Raw genomic sequence first — 24,005 nt, 5'->3', positions numbered from 1 at the left:
ACTGTATGATATCACTTATATGTGGAATCTAAAAAATAATACAAATGAATATATCAATATATGCAAAACAGAAACAGACTCACAGATATAGGAAACAAACTTTTGGTTACCAAAGGAAAGAGGGAAGGGAGGAGGGACAAATTTGAGGTATGGAATTAATAGATATAAACTACTATATATAAAATAGATAAGCAACAAGGATATACTGTATAGCACAGGGAACTATATCCAGTATCTTGTAGTAATAGATTATAACAAAAATACTGAATCACTATGCTGTATACCTGAAACTAACAGAATATTATAAATTAATGGTACTTCAGTAAAAAAGCATTTAAAAAGAAAAAAAGTCACATTATTATAACAGGAAAACATGTCCTTTGTTTCTAAAGAGAAAAAAAATAGGAAAGGATAATATTTACATAAATTTGGTAGACCATCTATCTTTACTTCACTGATAGTATGAAGCATGACATTTATTATCAGCTTCCAGGTGAAATATCATATTCCTTAAAAGGCAGGAAGTAAAGAACTAGAGGAGTTATTTTAGGGTAGATGGAGTATCAAATTACTTTGGTTAGAATTTAGCCAGGGCAGAAGGTTAGTGTCTGTGTAGGAGTATTTCTCTACTTGGCATAGTTTTCATGGATATGATTTTACTGTTTCCTGAAAAGTGACTGAGTATGATTTATTTATAAAATAAGTTCAGATTTACTTAGTAAATATTCATTGAGCACCTATTATATGCCAGGTACTATGTTAAGGGATAGATATCAAGAAAATAGGAGACTGTACCTGCTTTCTAGAAGTTTACAGTCTGGTACAAAAGAAGTGCTTTTTTGTAAGCATGATAATAGAGATGCACTTTGTTACCAATATTCCGTATGCACTTAAAAACTAGATAGTTGTGGGGCTTCCCTGGTGGCGCAGTGGTTAAGAATCCGCCTGCCAATTCAGGGGACACGGGTTCAAGCCCTGGTCCGGGAAGATCCCACATGCCGCGGAGCAACTACGCCCGTGCGCCACAACTACTGAGCCTGCGCTCTAGAGCCCACAAGCCACAACTACTGAAGCCCGTGTGCCACAACTACTGAAGCCCAGCTGCCTAGAGCCCGTGCTCCACAGCGAGGGAAGCCATCGCAATGAGAAGCCTGCGCACCGCAACGAAGAGTAGCCCCCGCTCGCCGCGACTAGAGAAAGCCCGCGCGCAGCAACGAAGACCCAATGCAGCCAAAAATAAATAAATAAATTTATTTTTTTAAAAACAAAAAACTAGATAGTTGTGGAAAAAAATGTTCATATGGGGCTTCCCTGGTGGCACAGTGGTTGAGAGCCCGCCTGCCAATGCAGGGGACACGGGTTCGTGCCCCGGTCCGGGAGGATCCCACATGCCGCAGAGCGGCTGGTCCCCTGAACCATGGCTGCTGAGCCTGCGTGTCCGGAGCCTGTGCTCCACAACGGGAGAGGCCACAGCAGTGAGAGGCCCACGTACCGCAAAAAAAAAAAATTCAGAGATAAACACACTTGTATGGTGATTATAATTAATACTCTTTATACCAGAGAATAAGGGAATTAGCAAAATAAGCCAACAAACCAACCATGGGTTATATGTGTTTGTAAGAACCAGAAAAAGTTAAAATGATGGAAAGTTTTTTTTTTTTTTAATTAATGAAATTCAAAAATGATTATTTTGGAATTAGGAGTCCACCTTTTCTCTCTCCCTTCTTTAATAACATATAGGGCCTGTTATCATATCATTTTAGTTAGATTGTTTCTCTCTTTGTTTCTCTATTATCCTTCCCTTTCAAGATTTTAAGTTCTTTGAGAGCAAAGACTCCTAGTTGTTTTGTATTCCTCATAACACCTGCAGGTTACAGTGTTAAATAACGAGCAGACAGATGCTCAATACAAATTTGCTAAAGCAAAGTGGATTTTTTTTTTTGTCAAAAAGGACATTTCAAAAATATGATAGTCAGTATTGGTGATGTCAATGTTAAGGGTGGAGTTTATCCTGTGTGGTGGGTTAAAATAGCTTCTGGTCTACAATAAGTAGAACATTTCAGTAATTTGAATTCTACAGATTCTGAATTGGCTATGTATGTATGTTTTCTTTTTGTATTGGTAGTCTAGTAATTCTTAGATATTCAAGTATATCAGAGTCTCAGATTAGTAGATGGACTTAGAATAATAATATTGTTAAATGGACAGTATAGTGGTGTTGAGGAGAGGAAAAAGATGAATATGATGCTCACATAGCTCTTTCCCTTTTTCCTCTTTCTTCTTTGTTCCTTATCTTCTCCTTTTAATGTAGAATTAAAGGGGAAAGTTATCATGCTGAACAGTTTTGAATTGGAGAATACAGGTTTGCAGTATTCTGAGGCAACCCTAATAAATTCTTTCAGTGCTTAGCAGTCTGTTAGGACCCTAAGCATATTTGCTAAAGTTAACTGTGTGTAGTCGTATTTTTTTTCTCTCTGATCACCTCCCTTTCTGAGCTTCCGTTCATCTCTAGACTCCTATACTTTTGTGATTTTCGTTAATTCATTAGCAATTTAAAAAAATTTCCTTTTATGCCAGAACATATACCAGGTCCTGAGATAAGTTTGTACACAAGATAGAGCCCCTGAACCCTTTCAGGGGAGTATTTAATCTAATGAGAGGATAAAAACAAATACAAATCAGTTGTGAGTGACAAAGATACTCTGAGAGTAAATAGAGGGTGCAGTGGGAGTCTAGAAGGGGGCACCTAACACAGTCTTGTTATTTAGGGAAAGTTTTATAAGAGGAGATGATTTGTTTCTTGAGGGTGTCATGCTCTCATCTTCTAAAGTTACCTATCACAAGAAGCTCTGTAAAATTTCCTTACTTCCTTCCCCATCTCAAAGTAATTTGCTGGTCTATTAAACCAAAACAAAATTCACACAAAGACGTCATAAATGAGAATTGATCCTTCTGAGGAGCATTTACATTAATGATAGGAGTTCGTTAACACAAATGTATTCTTTTTTTTCTTTTTTGTGGTACACGGGCCTCTCACTGCTGTGGCCTCTTCCGTTAAGGAGCACAGGCTCCGGATGCTCAGGCCCAGCGGGCATGGCTCACGGGCCCAGCTGCTCCGCGGCACGTGGGATCTTCCTGGTCCAGGGCACGAACCCGTGTCCCCTGCATCGGCAGGTGGATTCTCAACCCCTGCGCCACCAGGGAAGCCCCCACAAATGTATTTTTAATTGATGGCATGGGTAAATGAGTAATATATTTCTGAGCAGGAAAATCCAAGCACAACCCACCCCTAGTCATAATAAAATAATACCTAACATTTATGAACCCTTAGTATTTGTCAGGCATTAAGCTAAATACTTTAGGTACATTATATTCAAGTGAAATACATAAACATAGCAAACTCTTAACCCCCACTACTCCTCTCCCTCATTGTGTACAAGTACCCGATTCACTACAGGGACCTGGAAGAAAGTCTGCTTGAGAAGCCCAGTGGCTTAGCACAGGAAACATCAATATTAGAATCCTTCAGTTCACTCATTTTCAGCCCTTTGGAAGTGAGATGAGATAACTGGGAGGGATGATTATAGCACGAAAAATATATATATTCAGTGCTGCAGTTGTCTTGACTTTTAAAAATTCAAAGTATGTAATTTATTTTGAAATTTCAAATGACTGTAAAGAAAGGCATCAGATGTTTATGTTTCTAAAAGTGGGTGTTCATTTTAAAAGATTCCTGTAAAACATTATTCTCTGATATTTATATTTATTGTATTATGTACTAGAAATTTATAAAGAATGTCTTTTTCCTTGATTTTATGTATTTATACCCATTCTATTTAGAGTTTTTCCTAATTAGTTGAAGGAAGCAACATTAAACAAAAGAAAAATGGTTAAATTCTGATGGGTTATCTTTCCTCTGACCCCATTGCAGTTTCCTATTTTGTAGGAGTGGTGACACTGTGAATTCAAATACTGTTTAGTACTTAGTAGTCTCTAGAATTGAGGTCTCACTCAATTTTTAAATGTTGAAAATTAACTTTTTTGAGATCTAATTTACATAAAATAAGATGCACTCATTTTAAGTGTACAGTTCACTGAGTCTTGACAGATGAATACTCATGTAACCATTACCTTAATTAATGTATAGAACATTTCCATCAACCCAAAAAGTTCCTTCATGTCTCTTTGCAGTCATTCTTACCTCTCCACCCCATCCTGCCCCTAGGCAACCACTAATCTGCTTTTCCTTACTAGTTTACTTTTTGCCTGTTCTACACTGGAATCATGTAGTGTGTACTCTCTTTTGTATCTGCCTTCTTTTGCTTAACATGATGTTTTTGTGATTCATCCGTGTTTGTTGCCTGTGTGAGTAGTTCCCTTTTTTTCTTGCTAAGTAGTATTTTATTGTAATGACTGTACCACAGTTTGTTTATCCATTTGTCTGTTGATGGACAATTGAGTTGTTTCTAGTTTTTTTCTCTTATGAGCAAAACTGCTGTGAACATTTGTTTACCAGTCTTTATGTGGACATGAGTTTTCATTTATCTTAGGAGTGAAGTTGCTGGGTCATATGTAAATATATACTTGCCTTTATAAGAAATTTCCACCATTTTACATTCCCACCAGCAATGTATGAGAGTTCTAGTTGTTCCACATCCTTGTTAGCACTTGGTATTTATCAGTCTTTTAATTTTTAGCCATTCCAGTTAGTGTATAGTGGTATCTCATTATGGTTTTAATTTGCATTTTCCTGAAGACTGCAAATGTTGAGCACCTTTGCATGTGCTTATTGGCCATTGGTGTATCTTTCTTTGTTCAAATCTTTTGTCCCTTTAAAATGTGTCTTCCATTATTGGGTTGTAGAGTTGTTTTTTTAAATATATGTCTGGGTACAAGTGCTTTATCAGATAATTTGTAATGCAAATATTTTCTCCCAGTCTGTGCTTGCCTTTTCATTTTCTTATCAGTGTCTTTAGGAAAGCAGCTATTTAAAATTTTGAGTCCCATTTACCAGTTTTTTCTTTTATGGATGCATTTTGCATCCTAAAAGATCTCTGCCTATCCTAAGGTCTTGAAGCTTTTCTCCTATGTTTTCTTATGAAAAGTTTTGGCTTTTATGTTCAGGTCCATAATTTGCTGTAAATTAATTTTTGTGTAGGGTTATAAATTAAGGTTCAAGTTTGTGTTTTCTATTCTGGGATCCAGTTATTCTAGTTTTTCATCTGTAGTAGGCTCATACTTGTGTCATTTCATTAACAACAAGAAATATGCATATATATTCATTAACATGCAATCTTTAGCATTTCCTTTGTTTTGTACATCAGACTTATTTAAAAGATCATGGCTCTTTGTATAAAAATCTTAATTTTGAAGTAGTTTTTGTTTTTTAATCATTATACTTGTGTTAGTTTACATGTTTTGCATACTGATTTTTGGTAAAACACTTAGATTCTGAAAAGCTGGAAGTATATATTAAATCTTTGGCTAACAAATAGTTCAGGATCTTCTGATCTTGATCTACGATAAAACAGCCCTGGGCACTAATCAGGGTTCTGTTTTGGGACGTCCCTATTCCTTTGGTTGTGGTCTTCTTTTTCTCACCTTGCCTTGACAATTTTTGTTTGCTATTTAACTAGAAGGAAAACAAATTCTCTGTAGGAATCAGGTAAGTATATGAAAGAAATCAAAGAGTTGGTTGAACTCACAGGTTCTTTCTTTATCTTTCCTACTTTTTTTTCTCTTTTCTTTTTATTTTTTCTACGAGCCAAAGTCTTTCTTCCCTTGGACTTTTCCTTTTCTTTCCTTTGGACTTTTCCTTTTCTTTCTCCCTTTCAGGAGAAGAGCTGCAGGTGCTCTATAAGCACCTCCTTCTTTTTTATAGTCTGTTTTTCTGAGTATATTTTATTGAGAGTAAGGTTGGACTTCTCTAGAGTTTACCATGGGATGCTTCTAGCCTAATGTCCCAAAATATTTGATTATCTTGGGTTTAAACACCAGTTAGAGCACCAAAAACACAGGGAGGTGGGGGAGGATTTTATATTACAAATTAATTGCATAGATGTGAATGGGCATTCTGTCTGTCTCCTCTCTAATACTTCATATTTTCCAGTTTGCCTTAGCTGTTTTTAATCTTGGAGCAATTCTGCTGTACCTCCCCTGTGAGAAACCAGTATATATGATTCTTTGTGGTATTCTTGTGTTTGTTTTGCTTATGGGGTTAGTGCTCTTATTTTTTATATTGGTTTCATGTGCTACCTTGTGTTTCTCCAGACAGACTACAGTTCATTACTAATATGTAATTATTGTCTTTTTCTCTGTTTTCTCTTTCCTTCTCTCTTTACCCTTTGGTTCTTGTGCAGGTCTTGTTCAGCGTTGTGTGATCATCCAGAAGGATGACAATGGATTTGGGCTGACGGTCAGTGGAGACAATCCAGTGTTCGTACAGTCTGTCAAAGAAGGCAAGGCATTTTTAAAAACAGTCTTGTCACTTGGGAGCAGAGTAAGAATAGAATAGTTTAAAAATGTCTATTGCTTAGAATAAAATAATCACATACATTACAGGTCATATGGCCTTATTGTGCTAGAGTTGTCTCTAGTGTTACGGTTATAGGCATGAATTTACCCCAGTTGATTTTCTTTTGTACTTTATGGAAAGAAAACAGTTCTTATATTGTTTTAGAAATCATATGACTCCTTAGTCATGATACTTTACTCATCATCACTTATAGAAGTTTGTGGAATTTTATTTCTTAATGGCACCAGAGATATTTGGGTAGAGACAGATTAAAGAAGGGGCTGTAGACTCAAAAATATCCATCCGTTTCTCCCAAATGACAGTAATATCTTGAACTACTATTACCATGTATTGAATACTTCCTTTATCTTGGTTGCTGTAATTTGAGGTAGGTATTTTTTATCTCTATATTACAGGTGATATCGAGGCTTAGAGTAAAAAAAAACATAAAATCTGTCCATGGTCATCCAACCAACTAGTGAGTGGCAGAGGCAGGATTTGGACCTAAGTCTGCCTGACTTTACAATCCATGTATTTAACCATTCTGTTACACTGCCTCTTTTCAAGAAGATTATCAGTGAAGGTAAATGAATTGCATTTTAAGAATTAATTTCTCTTACAGATGGAGCAGCCATGCGGGCTGGCGTACAGACAGGTGATCGAATCATCAAGGTAAGGAAAAGACTATTATGGAATTTACGATAGAATTAAAAAACAGCATATATTAGCCATATCTTGATTTTTTTAACTTGGATTTTTATTAAAAGCTACAGATTATATATGATGGATTTATTGACTATAAAAACTTATTTCATTCATTCTAAAATTAACGTTACCCTTTACTGAAAAGCATAATAAAAGGCTTGAATAAATGGAGTCATAACTCTCTGTTGTAAAGATCATATTTCTCCAAGTTAATCTCTTAGCAAGAAATTCCCTCAAAATTTATTAATAAATTTGGGGAGGTGTGCCATTCCTTGTCAAGCTTCCAAATGATTATTTGTTCTAAGTGAACTTTGCAAAGGTATTATGTGTATGGATAAGTGTGAGGTGAGATGGTGCAGATTAATTTGAAGCAAGTGACTCTATTATACCTATGGACCTATCTGTGGAACACAATAGAGAGTCCAGAAACAGCCCTTAAGTTCTGATCAGTAGGGAAAGAATGGATTAGTCACTAATTACTCTTAAGACAACTAACTAATGTGATTACTTAAAATCAAATTACTATACAGGAAAAGCACCATGAACATATTTACAAAGAACTATCTGGAAATAAATATTTGAAACATATTACAGAATATGATAGCCTTAATTGTAAAGAGCACTTTCAAATTACTAACAAAAGAATAAATAGTCTGACAGAAAAAAGGGCAAAGAATTTTATAAGGCAATTCTCCAAAGTAATTGAAATAATATATCAATGAGGGTATGTCCAACCTCACTGATAAGAAAGAAGTAGAAATTAAATGATAGGTGAAAATATATTTGGTTGTCAGAAATGTTAAAGATTAATGATACACATTTGGCATAGTTTGGGTGTGGTAAAATGGCTACTCTCATAAACTTGTTGTGAATATAAATTAGGTGAAATCTGTTTGGATGGAAATTTGTGAATATGTATCAAAAGTTACATATTTTAAAAAAGTATATAACCTTTGACCACAATTTTGCTTTTAGGAGCTTATCTAAGGTAATAGGTGTTTAAATGTGAAGCGATACGTGTACAGGAAAATTAATTTAAGCTTTATTGTATCGAAAACTTGTAAACAATCTAAATATGCGTATACTGAGGGCTAAAGAAATAAATTGCATTTCACCTCCAGCTTTTAAAAAGAATAGATTAGGTCTGTTTGTACCTATATTGAAAGACGTCCATAATGTAATAAAACAGTGCTTTTTTATTTGCAGGAAAAGGCAGTTACAAAGTATATGTATGTGTGTCTGTGTATCTGGTGTGTGTATGCTAGAATATGTCTCAGATTAAACATCATGCTTAACAGTGATCATCTCTGGTGGGCATGACAAGTGTACTTTTACTTCTATTTTATACCCCGATATATTTGAACTTGTAAAAATTAGTGTTACTTGCATCAGAGAAAAAATAATGTTAGATTCATGTTTGATATTTTTACCTTAATTTGTTTGGTTTAGTGGAAACTTTGGATAACACGTCCTACATTTAGCGTGTCTGAAAATTAATTTTCTTTGTAAAGGTTAGGTGATGATTGGAAAACTAATAGTAAATTGAATATTATTGGAGAAATATTGCTTATTCATCTTTTAAAAAATTTATTATGCCTTTGGAAAATCAGCGAATTTGTAATTAAAAGCAAAGGGAGTTTTTAATTTGCAAGGGTTCTTCACTGTGAAGGATTTGCAGATCTGTTGCATAGTATGTTTTGTCATTTTTCATGGTGAATAAGTTATAATAGTTATAACATCCTTTTTATTTTTTTAAGCATCTTTATTGGAATATAATTGCTTTACAATGGTGTGTTAGTTTCTGCTGTATAGCAAAGTGAATCAGCTATATGTATACATATATCCCCATATCCGCCCCCCCACCCCAGCTCTTGCATCTCTTTAAATCAAGGCCTTTTTTTGTGCTCAAGTTCATTTTGTTGCTGAGTATACCTTATAGAATAGTGGTAAAAGTGACTATTGAACCAAATATATATGCATTTTAATATAGTCCTGTTTACTATGTTATAATTGGTTGTATTACATATGATAATTCCTGAAGTCAATTTAATTGTCTCAACTAGAATTATCTGACAGACACTATTTTCATTTTCTTACAGGTGAATGGAACTCTGGTGACTCATTCAAACCATCTGGAAGTGGTGAAGCTAATCAAATGTAGGTGAATGTTATCCTCAGTTTTGTTTTCTGAAACCCTTATAGCAAAGATAAGCAAACATTTTCTGCAATAGGCCGGATAGTAAATTTTTTAGGCTTTGTGGGTCAGATAATCTACTACTCGACTCTCATTGTAATGTGAAAGCAGCCATAGACGATGCATAAATGAATGGGTATGGCTGTGTTTCAGTAAAACTAAATATTTGCCAAAACAATCTGTGGGTTGAATTTAGTCCCTTGGCTGGAGTTTACTGACCCCTGTATTAAAGGAAAGTCTGAGGTGAAAATTCTTAATTTACTAATAACTATCTTTAGTCCACTTCATTTATGTGGTTGATTATAATATCCTTGTTATTCTTGGTAATAATGAAAGTATATTTGAAAGAAATGCATGAGTTGACCTGAAAGAGAAGAGGTTGAGAAATCAGACACAGTGGCCTGGATGAACTGAAATGGAACTTTCAAAATCATGTAGCATAATCATGTTCCCTCAGATAAGTAAATGATTAAATAATCCAGGGGAGTGGTCTTCTCTTGGAAATCTCCAGGGTTAAGAATTTGTAGTCTTCTGCATCAGACTATTTCACAGTGTAATAGACTACAGTTAAGAGATAGTTGTTTATGGCCAAGCAGAAACACTACTTTTTTATTTAATATTACTTCTTTTCATTAAGTGGACATCTTTAGAATAAATTTAATAAACAAATCCTTCTTGGCCTTATTATTGCTCAGATAAAGCAACCTGTGAATCCCTTTATCTCTTCATCAGAGTACCAGTGCTCTAAAATGATCACTTTGATCTTAGTTCTTAACTTTAGTACATTTTAAAAAGCAATGGGATGATCAGAATTAGATCCTCATACTAGAATAAATTTGATTACTTATTTAATGAGATTGTGATTTATGAATTTTTATGTACTACATAAATATGATGGTTTATGATAATAAATATATGCTTGGTAACTAACTGTTGCAGAGTATGAAAAGATTATTTCTTTAGCTTTTTAGGTTATATATTTTACTTGTTCCAATATCAATTTTACTTAAAAAATTAAATCCTAAGACTGTAGCAATAGATTACTTATCCAATAACAAGAGCCTAGCTAAAAACTCAAAATAAGCATAAAACACTCTGAGTATCGAAAACAGATATAAATTTGAAATGCCTAAACCCTGTGGGCTATACTTGTAGTAGAGCTCCCTCATGTCCTACTCTTCAATGCATATTCTAGACATAATAAAAGTGATTTCAAATCAAACCAGTTTAAAAACATCTAAAGAAGAGAAGGGAAGAACGAGGAGGCTATGAGAACCAAGCACATGGATAAGTCAATAAGATATATTAGATGACTTTGTGACAGAGAGAAATATGACTGAAAAACTTTAAAAAGTGTATGTGCTTAAAATCTCCCCAGTATCACAGCATTTGTGATCATTAAGTATAAAAAATTTTTTAGAACCCCAAACACTGTGAAATAATTACCAGCGAGTTTCATGGGAGGATTAAATTGGGAGAAAAAGTATGAAATACAATTTAAAGTTCTACTGAAAAGTCTAAGAGAAAGATTTTGTCATTAAAGGTCAGTTATCTAGAAAAGTTTTTTATTTGGAAAGCATTATTTCTTCTTGATTCTAGATAACTCATGAATGTCTGTTTCAGAGTCTTTCTGGTTATGGGTAATTTTGCTTTCCATAGTTTTTTCCCTGTAAAATGCCTAGTGAATTTGTCTTCTCCAAATTTTTAAAATTAAAACTCACAACTTATTTGTTGTGAGTTTTTTCTTCTGCTTTTTGTCGGATATTTCTTGTCACACACATTTTTTAAAGTTAATTTAAAATTGTATCATTACAGAAAATTAGTTAAACCTTGTCTAATTAGTATCATCTTAATATGGTGATTTTTAAAATTTGCATTTGAGAAATTGATTGAACATAGCCGTTAGTAGATAGTTGATAATAACTTATTCTTCTCTAAATTAAAAAAAAATTACTGGAGTTATAAATCTTACTTGCTTTTAAGTAATATCTGACCTTATGAGTAAGTGATTTGCTATCTGAAAATTGCATTGTTCTTTTAGAATTTTAGGGGAGCCATAAAAGAGAAATGACAAATAGGATTCTTTTTCTGTGGAGAAATGATTAGCAGATGATGAAACTTTCTCATATAACTGGATCTTTTAGAACTATCAAAGATTGAGTAGTAAAAATTTTTTGACAGTGTTATTTTCCCTTCCCTCCCCTTTCTTCCATCTGCCCACCCCAAGCGGGTTCCTATGTAGCTCTCACTGTTCAGGGACGCCCACCTGGGTCGCCCCAGTTTCCACTTGCTGATTCTGAAGTAGAGCCATCAGTCGTTGGACATATGTCTCCCATCATGACATCCCCTCATTCACCTGGAGCATCTGGGAATATGGAGAGAATTACTAGTCCTGTGCTCATGGGGGTAAGAGTGGGAAAACGTCTTTGTAAATGCTCAGTTGTATAATAATGCTTTTGCTTCATGTTGAGTTTCAAAGTGTTGAGTTGATAAACAAATTTAAGTTTAAGATTCTAGAAAATAACTTGCTGATAAAAATAATTACCTAATAATTTGGAATGATTACAGGGTATTGAGATAGCAGATATAATTCAACAAATATTTAACACCTGCCATATACAAAACAGGGTGCCACTCACAAAAATATAATTAAGATATCCTATGTTCAAGGTCCTTTGTTATCTTAGAATATATACTCTAAGAGGACAGGGTCTTTTTGTTTATTTTATTTATTGTTGTGTCCCCAGAGCCTGAAATATTGCTTGGCATATAGTACTAAGTACTTAATAAACCTTTGTTGTTTGAGATTGAATCAAGAGTATACAAGTAATTTTACTACAGAGGCAGCTGTAGACATTATGAGAAGGAAAATATTAAGTTCTATGAGATTTCAAAGGAGGGAGAAAGCACATCCAGTTGTGATAAGGAATGACTTTATGGAAAGCTATTATTTAAATTGAGCCTTGAAAAACAGTTAACATTCTAATGGTGGCAGTGGGGAGGAAGGCAACCCAGGTAGAGGAAGCAGGATTAACAGACGTAAAGAGCCAAGAAAGCATCAAGTATTTTGGGGAAATAGCCAGGACTCTTGTTTGGCTGGTTGCCTGTTAAAGATTTATGAAGTAGGAGATGAGGAAAAAGTAGAAAAAAGTAAGACTATTTATTTTGAAAAGTCACAACTACGAGGCTAATTTACAAGTAACTGAATGGGCAGTAAGAATATATTACAAATTTTTTGAGGAAGAGAGTGATGTGATTATAACAGGATTTTAGGAAGACGTATTTGATAAAATATTATAGGGTTGTAAAACAAGGAGAAATGACAGGAGATGAATTAGGGATCTGTCTTAATACTTCAGGTAGGAAATACTGGGAATTTGAACCATGCACGGGGGTTGATAGTAAAAATCCAAAGGAGGGAAAGTGTAAGATATTATTCTTTTTTTCTTTCTTTTTTTAAAAATATTTATTTATTTATTTATTTATTTATTTATTTATTTTTGTCTCCGTTGGGTCTTTGTTGCTGTGCTTGGGCTTTCTCTAGTTGCAGTGAGCAGGGGCTACTCTTCGTTGCGGTGCGCAGGCTTCTCATTGCGGTGGCTTCTCATTCGGAGCACGGGCTCTAGGCGTGCAGGCTTCAGTAGTTGTGGCACGTGGGCTCAGTAGTCGTGGCTCACGGGCTGTAGAGCACAGGCTCAGCAGTTGTGGCACACGGACTTAGTTGCTCCATGGCATATGGGATCTTTGTGGACCAGGGCTCGAACCCGTGTCCCCTGCATTAGCAGGCAGATTCTCAACCACTGTGCCACCAGGGAAGCCCAAGATATTAGTCTTATACTTAAGGCAACTTCATTTTTTCAACTAATATCAATATTTAATGTTTTTTGAACGTAGTTTAGCAAAAGTGAAATAGAAGAGTTGACATTTCCCTGTAACCTTTTATCTTTAAGTGTCACGTTTAAAAGTTTGTCTTCATAACCACCAGAAATAAGAAAATCCTGATAGGTATTGAAAATTGGAGCTGAGATGTAACATTGTACGACTCATTTTCGATACTTAGTTTCACTTTCCTTGTATTGGTTCTTGTCTTTTTGTTTGTTTTTTTGTCTTTTTCTAGGAGGAAAACAATGTGGTTCATAACCAGAAAGTAGAAATTCTGAGAAAAATGTTACAGAAAGAACAAGAACGGCTACAGGTACTAAGTTAGAAATGGGGCTGTTTTATAGGCTAGTAAAAATGTGAGTGGGCATAGTTGAGTTGGTATTTATTATAATCATAATTAAGCACTATTGTAATCAACGCCATCAGCTATTTTATTGATTAAGAATAGACTTTTAAAGATTTTCTTGACATAAGTAATTAATTCTTGAAATATTTTTATAACTTTTCAGTTATTGCAGGAAGATTACAGCCGAACACCTGCCCAAAGATTGCTAAAAGAGATCCAAGAGGCCAAGAAACACATTCCTCAACTGCAAGAGCAGTTATCCAAAGCCACAGGCTCTGCTCAGGTAGCATCGCTATTAAAAGTGCTACCCAACCTTTTGCAGGAGAATTTTCTTCTGGGAATGTGTCAGAGAGTGTTGCAGTTGCCTTTTTTTAAAGTTATTTTTTCTAGCATAGGCCAACAGGAGGTCCTGTGTTGGATGTTACAGAAATAATGATTAACTAAAAGAAATGTGGGCTTCTCATTGTTTGCTTGCTCATGATACCATGCTTCTTTGTTCCACAGTAATTTTAGAAAGAATTGAGTGTTTTTGCTTTGATATCACAGATTACAAAAATATATTTAGATACATATATTTACATTTTTGAGATGTATTCTGCCATTGTGAAACAGAACGGCAGTTATCTTTTTAAGTAGGGACGTACGATTTTTCTTATTTAATCTGCACAACACCCTTTGAGATTAGATGTTACTGTTGTTTCCCCCCATTTTACATAAACACTTAGAGAAACTCAGAGAAATTAAATGACTTGTCTGAGGTCATGTAGCTCAAACGTGATGGAACTGGTATTTAAACCCAGTCTGATGAATTCAAAGCACATTCATATTAATAACTATTTTTATTCTAATTTTAAAATAGATTTCAATAGACTTGCTATATAGATATGTTTTGAAGATGGTAGTCTCACTAGAAAAATAGCTTAGCGTTTATACATCAACCAGATTTATGTTCTATAATATTTAGATTGGGGATATGGAGAAATGAGTAAAAGCTGCTTACTTGTTATTCTTCATGAGTTAGGTCTGTAGGTTCACAGAACTAAAAGGATTCTTTGAAATCATCTATCCTAATCTGCTCATTTTAAAGTTAAAAAAAAATCATTGCAATGGTTGAGAAAACTAGGGCCTAAATTGGTTAAGTTACTCAAACAAGGTCACACATCTGTAAGGCCTCCCGACTTCCTGGTTCAGTGTACTTCTCATTACACATTTTTGTTGTTGTTGTTACTTTTAATCCCATTAGCTATATGAAGTTTTGAGTATTCCGCCTCAGTAATATCGACAGTTAATGTTGTGGTTATTACTGAGCAAAGACAACAATCTTACTCTGTTTGAATAGTAAAACTGTTGTTCCTGATTTAAAAGCTTATAATAATTTATGGTATAGCAGTGTGTCCCAGAATTGGCAATTTATTGAAATTCTAAAGTGTTGGAAGGCAGTTAACCACAAGTTATATAGTGTCATAATCTTTACTAAAGGGCAGGGAATATAAATTATATGTTAAACTGTTTTATCTTTTTGCTTTATTTGAAGTTTGAGATTTTATTCTCTTTACTGAAATACCACTTTCCCTGTCTTTAAGGTCATGCCATTTGAGAACCCCAGAATTAGTAGTCATTTACGCTTTTGACTTTTAGAGCTTTTAGCATTCTTGATTATATCAAACTGGGTGAATTTAAACAGTCTCCATTGAGGTTGCAGTGCAACTCTGTTTCTTTATACAGTCCATAATGAAAGGGTTTTTTGTTGTTTGTTTGTTTTTAATGTGTGTGTGTGTGTGTGTGTGTGTGTGTGTGTGTGTGTGTGCTTGATCTGTTTTAGGATGGAGCTGCAGTTACATCCTCCAAGCCATTAGGCGATGGGCTAGCAGTCAGTGAAATAGAAGCAGATCCTGGTGATGGACTAGGCAGAATTGACTATGGCAGTGGAGATGCTTCTCGGCCCAGTAGTGAAAGTGCAGATGTAAGTGTTCTACCCCTTTATCTTCTTGTATTTTTCTCTACAGCCTCTTTCTCGATTTGATTGTAAGTTTTGTGAGCTACAGGTGTTTTCTTATTACTTACTTTTTATTGTCACCATCTTTAATATAGCAATTTGATGAACAGAAATTCTGGATACCGTTGTATATGAGCTTTTAATTCCAGACTTCACTTTTTCCCTTGGACACCATTGCCAAATGTTTCTTTTGAGGAGATGGAATTTCCCAGCAGGCGTCTTATTTGTGGGTAGAGAAGTTAATAATGCCAGTGCTTTCTTACTGAACCGAGAGGCCAACTGTTGATATCTTTAAGAGCATGTTAATATTCCATTTGTGGTCAGAGTGACTCAGTCTTGAATCATGGGGCACTTTGCCATTACAAAGAGGAAAAGCCTTAGTCCTCTTAGGTAGACTTTAGTTAATAGCCCATGTTTAGTAATGCTTTCTTGATTAACCCAGACATTACCAGATGGACGTGGATTTTTGTTAAGAAGATGATCAGAAAGTATTTTAAGCTGCATATGATGTAGCACCGTAGTTATATGAATACTTAAAAGCTAAGTTCAGTGTTACCTACTCAGCAATACTTTGTAAGTAGTGTGCAATAATAGGAATAACGAATTAAAAATAGACCACCCTCTTTAAAAGTGATGAGGAAAGTAATCTAAATCAGTTTTTTTTTTTCCCCCAATGTGGGTCATAAAATCAATTTAGTGGGTTGGGGCCAACATTTAAAAAAAATAATAGGATAGGAAGTATGAGTACTTTTCATGTAGAAGAGCTAAGTGTTACTTTTTTTGACTTCTGTTGTACACACACATATATACACATGTGTGTATATGTACACATGTATCAGTGTGTGTGTGTGTGTATGCATGTGGGCACATGCTGGTTAGCAGTGTGAAATTTCTCTTATTGGAGGTTGTAAAAAAAAAAAATGAAAACCACTGTTCTAAGCCATCATTTAGGGTATCTTTTGAGGCTTAACGCTCAGTGACTCAGTTCCTCATGCAAGGAAAATTCGAGGATTTTTTTTTTTTGAAAGATGTTGATAGGAATCTTATGATTGGATAGGCTGTCTTAATGAAAGATTTCAATTTTGACTCAAGAAAACAATTATAGTAGTTTACGTTTATTGGGCATATATACCATAAGCTGTAATATGTGTTATACATTTTTTATCTTAGTTAATTCTCAGAACAGCCTTATGAAGTAGTAGTATTGTTATCACAGCTTAATAAAAGAAATAACTGAGGCCAAAGTGAGTTAACTAACTTGCCAAACTTACCCAGCTAGTAAGTGATCTGCCTCTACCTAGTTTCAAAATACCAGTACTCAGAGGCTCCAAGGTATGCAAATGCATAACATTTGGGGAGAACAGTGAGAATTTTACAGGTGTACTAGGGTTATAGATGAAATGGCTGGAATTGATCTTCGAAGCAAAGCCTTGAGTCCAAGTTATAACTTGTTCAGCAGTACTGCTTTTGGGAATCCTCACATTTTTCCTTTTTGATTTAGTGCTGGCTCTCCTCTCTGTTTTCATGGCTTGTCTCTACCATTAGATGGAAAGTTTCTTGAGAGCCAAGCACCCATCATATTTGACTTTATGTCTACAAAGACTGGCAGATTGTAGGAATTCAGAACAAGTGATACAAATGAAAATTTTGAATTTTATCTTGTATTTAGAGAAATGTTAACAATAAAATCTGTGGCTTAGAAATATAACTTTATGAAATACAGAGTGAATTGGCAAGTGTAGGAACAGGCATTCCAGCGAATTAAAACTGTTTGACACATGATTGGTGTTTAATTGGTATTTGAACAACAGAATGAATGAGTAAAGAGTTTGGGCTTTATGCATGCAGGAAAGAGGCACAGTCAGAAACATGTCAGTGTGGAAAATGAATTGGAGTAAAGAGACAGGAGATCAGCAAGAAAAGAAGACTGCTTGGCTTAAGAGGAACTTAACAAATGTGTGTTAAATGGCTGATAAATTGTCCCCATTTATTGAATACCTACTTTGTGACAGCGGTTGTACCTAATGCTTTACAGATATTCTTTTTAACTTTCATTGTAATCTTGAGGAAATTGAGGCCAAATAAGTGGATGTTGTGGAAATCCAGGTGAGAGATGATATGGTGCAGACTAGGATATTCGCTGAACGCCTAACAAACTCGTGTAATTCGTACAGGTGTCTTTTTGAAGCTAGAGATGTGCTGCTTTTAGCTTATAGATTTCCATGTTTGTTTCAGTTGTACTGTGTTAAGATTGTAGGAACTGATCAATGCTTTTAATTTTTTTTTCAATTTTCTGCTCCTTTTTTATAAAATAATCTCTTTATGGTGTTTGTGATATCATTATCATTGTAAAATTCCCTGCTTTGGATCACCTCAGAGAAGGCTTTAAAGAATAGCCACATTTCTGGTTCTCACAAGAGAAGCAACCTGATCACAAATCATCATCTCAAACTTAGAACATCTGCCTCTCTGGTTTTCATTTTGCACCTGACTTTTTAAAAATTATTTTCAAAAATTTCAAACCTATTCAAAACTAGACTAAGATAATGATTCCCCTCATGTACCTAATCATCCAGCTCAGCAGTCATCAACAAGTGCTCAAACTTGTTTTTGTCTGTCTTCCTTCATTCCTCATACCCTCCAAATGCTGGATTATTTTTAGGTAAGTCTAAGACAGTATTTCATTAATATGCATCTTTAAGAGAAAAGACAAAGAAATGATAGCCATAATACCATTATCAAATCTTAATTAATATTTTCTTAATATGCAATTTGACTACCCCAATAGTCTTATAATGATCTATTTTCAGTGGGTTTATTTGAATCAGGATCCAGTCAACGTCTTCAGCCTTTGGTTGATAAGTCTGTTAAGTTATAATAGTTCCCTCCTCTTATTTTTTTTTTGCTATTTTGTTGCTGTTGTTGTTAAACTGGGTCACATGTCCAGTAAAACCACCCACATTCTAATTGTATTTTCATGGTGTTGTTGAGCATGTTCCTTGAGTATATATTTGCTGAAAATTGGTAGTAAGATCTAGAGTCTTGAACAGATTAACGTTTGAGAGTTGGCAAGAACAATTCATGGGTGGTACTGTGTATATCCTGTCATATCACATCAGGAGGAGAATGTCTGGTTGTCTTTTTGTGATTGTTAAGTCTGTATAAGGTGTTCAGATGATGTCAGCATGATTCCTTCATTATAACTTTCTCCATTAAGCTTTTATCTAATGTTTTTACCTGCCATTGATAGCAAACTGCCTGCATCCGTTATTTAATTAGAGGTTTCAAAATGATAATATAATATTGTCATTCATTCTGTATTTATTAGATGGAATTATTTTATAAAGAAGAATTTTCCCTTACTAGTTTTAAGTTGCCCTAAAATATAGCTTATATATAAACATTTGATTATTTTCCTTTATGTGTGTGTTTTCAGAAGAGTTGATGCCCTAACATACTCCAAAGGTCACTAATGTGGGATGTGTGCCCACATGTGTGCACATGTGTGTACCTGTGTAATATTTTGAATTTATAGATTTTTAACATATTTGCCTTTTGCATTTCAGTCCATTGCAGTCATTATTCTTTTTGATACTTATTAAATTGTCCCTTTTTTTGGGCTGGTGGTAGTCGCCTCAATTTGTCTTCTATGTTCTTTTGACATGACTCCCCAGTAACATAGCTTTCTTTCATTTTGGTGTGACAAAATTATTCTCACTTTATCTTTTATATCTCTTGACCCAGAGTCATCCATTTCTCCCAGGTGGGGCTTATATTTGAAACTACTGTTTTCTCTATCTTGTGGTATCTAGGCATATGTATAGGTAGCATATATCTTCCATGTAGGCATTCACACAAAAATCTCTTGTATCTCATTTTCAGCTGCTCTGAAGAATGGCTCCCATTGCTTGGGGTGTTCTTCGTCCCCCCAAAATTGAGGTTCTGTGTATCATATAGTTTGTATTTTACATTAGGTCATCCCACACATACCGTGTAAAGTTTATAAAAATCCGTAGATCAGTCTACATGAGGTAGTAACAGAAAAATAGAAGCTTATTTTCATTCCTATAAATAGGCCAAAATGCTTTTAACTTGGTTAGAAAGAATAGTTTGGGGCAGAAAGGTTTAGAGGAAATGGATAAAGATACAGTTTGATTTTGACATAAAGAATTTTTTTTTTTTTTTTTTTTTTTGGCTGTGTTGGGTCTTCGTTGCTGCGCACGGGTTTTCTCTAGTTGTAGCAAGTGTGGGCTCCTCTTCGTTGTGGTGCGCGGGCTTCTCATTGCAGTGGCTTCTCTTGTTGCGGAGCACGGGCTCTAGGCATGTGGTCTTCAGTAGTTGTGGCTCGCAGGCTCAGTAGTTGTGGCGCACGGGCTTAGTTGCTCTATGGCATGTGGGATCTTCCCAGACCAGGGCTCAAACCTGTGTCCCCTGCATTGGCAGACAGATTCTTAACCACTGTGCCACCAGGGAAGCCCTGACATAATGAATTTGTGATATATAATATATCTGGTTAGAGTTATTTGATAGAAATTAACCCTCAGGCCTAAAGATGAAATAAAACTACTCTATATTGTTTTATCAACATAAAACTAAAAAGCTAAGAGAATAAGTGACTTGCCAAAGTCACGTAAAAAGTAGCAGAGCCAAGTATTATATGAAAGATATTCAGTAGTTTCAAACACAAATATGAAATTCAGAACATTATTCTTTCACACAATTTTTCTTTATCTCCTTTGGTGAGCCTATCGAAATGCAATGAATGTCTTTTTTTTTTTTCTCATTAGAGTCCCAAGAGTGGCCTGAAAGAGAGGATTTATCTAGAGGAAAACCCAGAGAAAAGTGAAGTAATTCAGGACACTGTGAGTATGAACTCCATGAAATGATAATGTTTTCTTTAGCTTTCCTTATACTTAAGTGACAGAGATATATTATATTTGTGTGTGTGTGTGTGTGTGTATATATTTTTTTTTTTGGAGCAAAAGCTTAAACTTATTAAAGGAACTTAATAAAGATTTGGTAAATGGAGAGCTACTCTATAGTTAGTAATATTAGGTGGTTAAATTTGTTTTATAATAAAGTGCACATATCATAAAATATACTATTTTAACCTTTTTTAAGTTCATCGGCATTGTTACATGCACATCTTTGTGCAGCCATCACCACATCTATCTCTAGAACTTTTTCATCTTTCCCTACTGAAACTTGGTGTCCACTAAAACACTAACTCCCCATTATCCTCTCCGTTCAGCTCCTGGCAGCCATCATTCTACTTTCTGTCTCTTTGAATTTGACTAGGAGCCACATATAAGTAGAATCATACAATATGTGTCCTTCTGTGACCAGCTTATTTCACTAAGCATAATGTCTTCAGTGTTCATCAGTGATTTAGCATGTATCAGAATTTCCTTCCTTTTTAAGGCTGAATAATTATCCATTTTGTGTTTATACCACATTTTGTTTATCCATTCATTCATCAGTGAACACTTGGGTTGTTTCCACCTTTTGGCTGTTGTGAATCATGTTACTCTGAACATGGATGTACAAATAAATATCTGTTCAAGTTCTTCCGTTCAGTTCTTTTGGGTGTATACTCAGCATGGAATTGCTAGATCTTGCATCTTCTTAATTGAATACTTTTAGCATTCTGAGTTTATTTTTTAATTAGGACTTGTATAAAGTTTTATAGTAAAAGATTTAACAGCATATTGTGATTCATCTATTATTAGCAACATAAGGACTGTTGAAAAATCAGAAGTATCACATCAAAATAAACAAAGACAAAATAAAAAGTTGTCTCACTGATACTCTAAACAAATTTCTGTTGTTTTACCTGATTTTTTAAAAAAAATATTAAAGGCTTATGGTTTAAAAAACAAGAGTAAAAAAGGCGGAATCAAGTTCAGGAAATGCAAATACATAGAGTTGCAACACACTTAAGGAAGAAAAGCTACAGCTATGTATTATTCACTTAATTTATAACTTGTTGGTCCATGTATATAGTTTCAACTGTAACTACTGTGCAGATAACTTCCAAATCACTATCAAAGAGAGCCTCACTCTCTTTGCTCAAATCCAGATCGTACAGCATTCAACTGCTGTCATATTTAAGCCAAACTCATTTTTTTCATATTTGTTCCAAATTTTCTATTTCTCTTAATACTGTATGGTCTCTGATTTCAGTGTTGGTAGTATTCAAATATCCCTTATTTTTTGCACTATACAGTAATGTTCCACCGCTGCCTTTTTCATGTGAAATCCAAATTTGTAAGTGAATTGACACATAGATGAGCTATTGCACCGGAGTGAGATCTACCGACCTACAATTTATTTTTACAGTCTTGTTGTCATTGTTTCTATAGCAGTGTTTGTGTGATTACTTGAACATTTTATTGCATTATGACAGTGATTTTCAACTAGGAGTGATTTTGTCCTTTGGGGGACATTTGGCAATGTCTGGAAACATTTTTGATTGTCATGACTGGGAGGCTGCTCCTGGCATCTAGTGGGTGGGGAGAAGCCAAGGATGCTGCTCCACATTTTACAATGCATATGACAGCCTCCACAACAAAGAATTATCTGGCCCAAAATGTCAACAGTACCGGGATTGAAAACCCTGCATTGTGTGCTTATGAAAATGAACTTTAAATGAAAAAATAAGGTTCAGTGACAGCTTTCAATTATATGACCTTAATAGAAATTTTTGTATTAACCTCTCTGCTGAACTTACTTCTATTCTCATTTTTCCTTTGTCTTCTTGTCTTCATTCACTTTTAAACTAACTTTTAAAAATTGTTAACTATTTATGTAAGCCAGCTTTATTTCTTTCTATAACAAGGTCTAGATATGTATGAAATAATAAATGAAGTATACAGAGAGGGATTAGAATCAGATAACCAAGGGTGTAGTAAGCAAAGGGTGTTTATTATTTCCAGGGGAAATGTTCTCCCCCGCCCCCCGCCCCCAAGAAACAGTCAACACTGGAAAATTTGAGAACCACTCTGAAAATAAAGTACCTAAAGAAAATAAATAAAAAGAAATCCAGTCAGTTTAGTGAACCATGTCTTTGTGATGGTTTGGCTTTATCCTGTCTCTGAAATTGACCACTGGATAATTTTTCTGTTCCTTTTCTCTGAATGTCACCAGGACACTCAATCACTTATTGGGAGTCCCTCTACCCGTATAGCACCTCATATTATTGGAGCAGAGGATGATGACTTTGGTACTGAACATGAACAGGTGATGACTTTTTTTCTAAAAAACAAATTATTAATTTTCTGAGATGTTTGATTTCTTGCAAAAATGAACACTTTCTGGAGACTGAAATTATATTTACAAGGATTTGAAGCTAAAATCTTAGAACTAAGATTAATTAATTGGCTAATTACCCAGGTTAATTGCTTATTTTAGCTTTGACCAATAGAAATGGCTTCGCTTTTGAAGCTGATAAGAAGTCATTGATTTATACCTAAGTATCTCATCTTGGGAGAGGGGTATGTTATTATAAATTTTTTTAAAAATTTCAAATTCCAGTTGTTTATTGATGGTATATAGGAATATGATTGGCTTTATTCTTGTCCTTGTATCCCATGATCTTGTTAGTAAACTCACTACTTCTAAGAGCTTTTTAAAGTAACTTTTTAGGATTTTCTACATAGACAACCACGAACAGAGACAATTTTTATTTCCTTGTTTCCAATCTGTTTATCTTTTATTTCTTGCTCTTACCTTTATTGTACTAGTTAGGATTTCCAGTATGAGGTTGAATCGGTGTGGTGAGACAGGACATCCTTGTCTTATTCCTGATCTTAGGAAGAAAGCATTCAGTCGTTTATTATTAAGTATGATGTTAGCTATAGGTTTTTTGTAGATACTGTTTTTTTTAATTGAGAAAGTTTCCTTCTATTCCTAGTTTGATAAGAGTTTTTATCATGAATGGATGTTGACTTTTGTTGAATGACTGAGATGATCATATGTTGTTTTTTAAAATTTAGTTTCAATATGGTAAATTACATTAATTGATATTATGAGCATTTTGAAACAGCTTTGTATTCCTGGGATAGACCACAGTTGGTCATAATATATTTTCCTTTTCATAATAATGTTGGATTCAATTAACTCTTATTTTGCTGAGGATTTTTGCATCTGTGTTTATGGAGGATATTAGTCTGTAGTTTTTTTTTTTTTAATAATGTCTTTGGTTTTGATACTTGGGTAATGCTGAACTCTTAGAATGAGTTGAGAAGTGTTACTCCTCTTGTATTTTCTGAAAGAGATTGTGTAGAATTGGTATTATTTGTTTAGATTAACTTATATGGTTCTAGGTTACCTTAAGTTTAACTATTGCTGTTTTCTGTGTTCAGTGTAG

At 34.6% G+C, this 24,005-nt stretch overlaps 1 protein-coding gene across 3 annotated transcripts in view; it reads left to right on the top strand.

The window, feature by feature from the left end:
• Positions 1-24,005, top strand: part of ARHGEF12 (Rho guanine nucleotide exchange factor 12) — a 144,120-nt gene that overhangs the window by 79,031 nt on the left and 41,084 nt on the right. For 2 of the 3 annotated variants that reach the window (XM_082659428.1, XM_082659430.1), the window contains 9 exons: positions 6,360-6,458; positions 7,137-7,186; positions 9,319-9,376; positions 11,641-11,819; positions 13,531-13,608; positions 13,805-13,924; positions 15,464-15,604; positions 20,425-20,499; positions 22,784-22,876. In XM_082659428.1, the coding sequence (XP_082515554.1) occupies positions 6,360-6,458; positions 7,137-7,186; positions 9,319-9,376; positions 11,641-11,819; positions 13,531-13,608; positions 13,805-13,924; positions 15,464-15,604; positions 20,425-20,499; positions 22,784-22,876 (893 nt within the window). The remainder of the gene's footprint in view (positions 1-6,359; positions 6,459-7,136; positions 7,187-9,318; positions 9,377-11,640; positions 11,820-13,530; positions 13,609-13,804; positions 13,925-15,463; positions 15,605-20,424; positions 20,500-22,783; positions 22,877-24,005) is intronic. The other variant, XM_082659429.1, reaches the window with a different exon arrangement.

Source organism: Grampus griseus (assembly GCF_964374135.1).
Source record: "Grampus griseus genome assembly, chromosome: 8".
Classification (NCBI taxonomy): domain Eukaryota; kingdom Metazoa; phylum Chordata; class Mammalia; order Artiodactyla; family Delphinidae; genus Grampus; species Grampus griseus.
The sequence above is the reverse complement of the archived record's forward strand: the minus strand, read 5'-3'. Positions and strand labels throughout refer to the sequence as shown.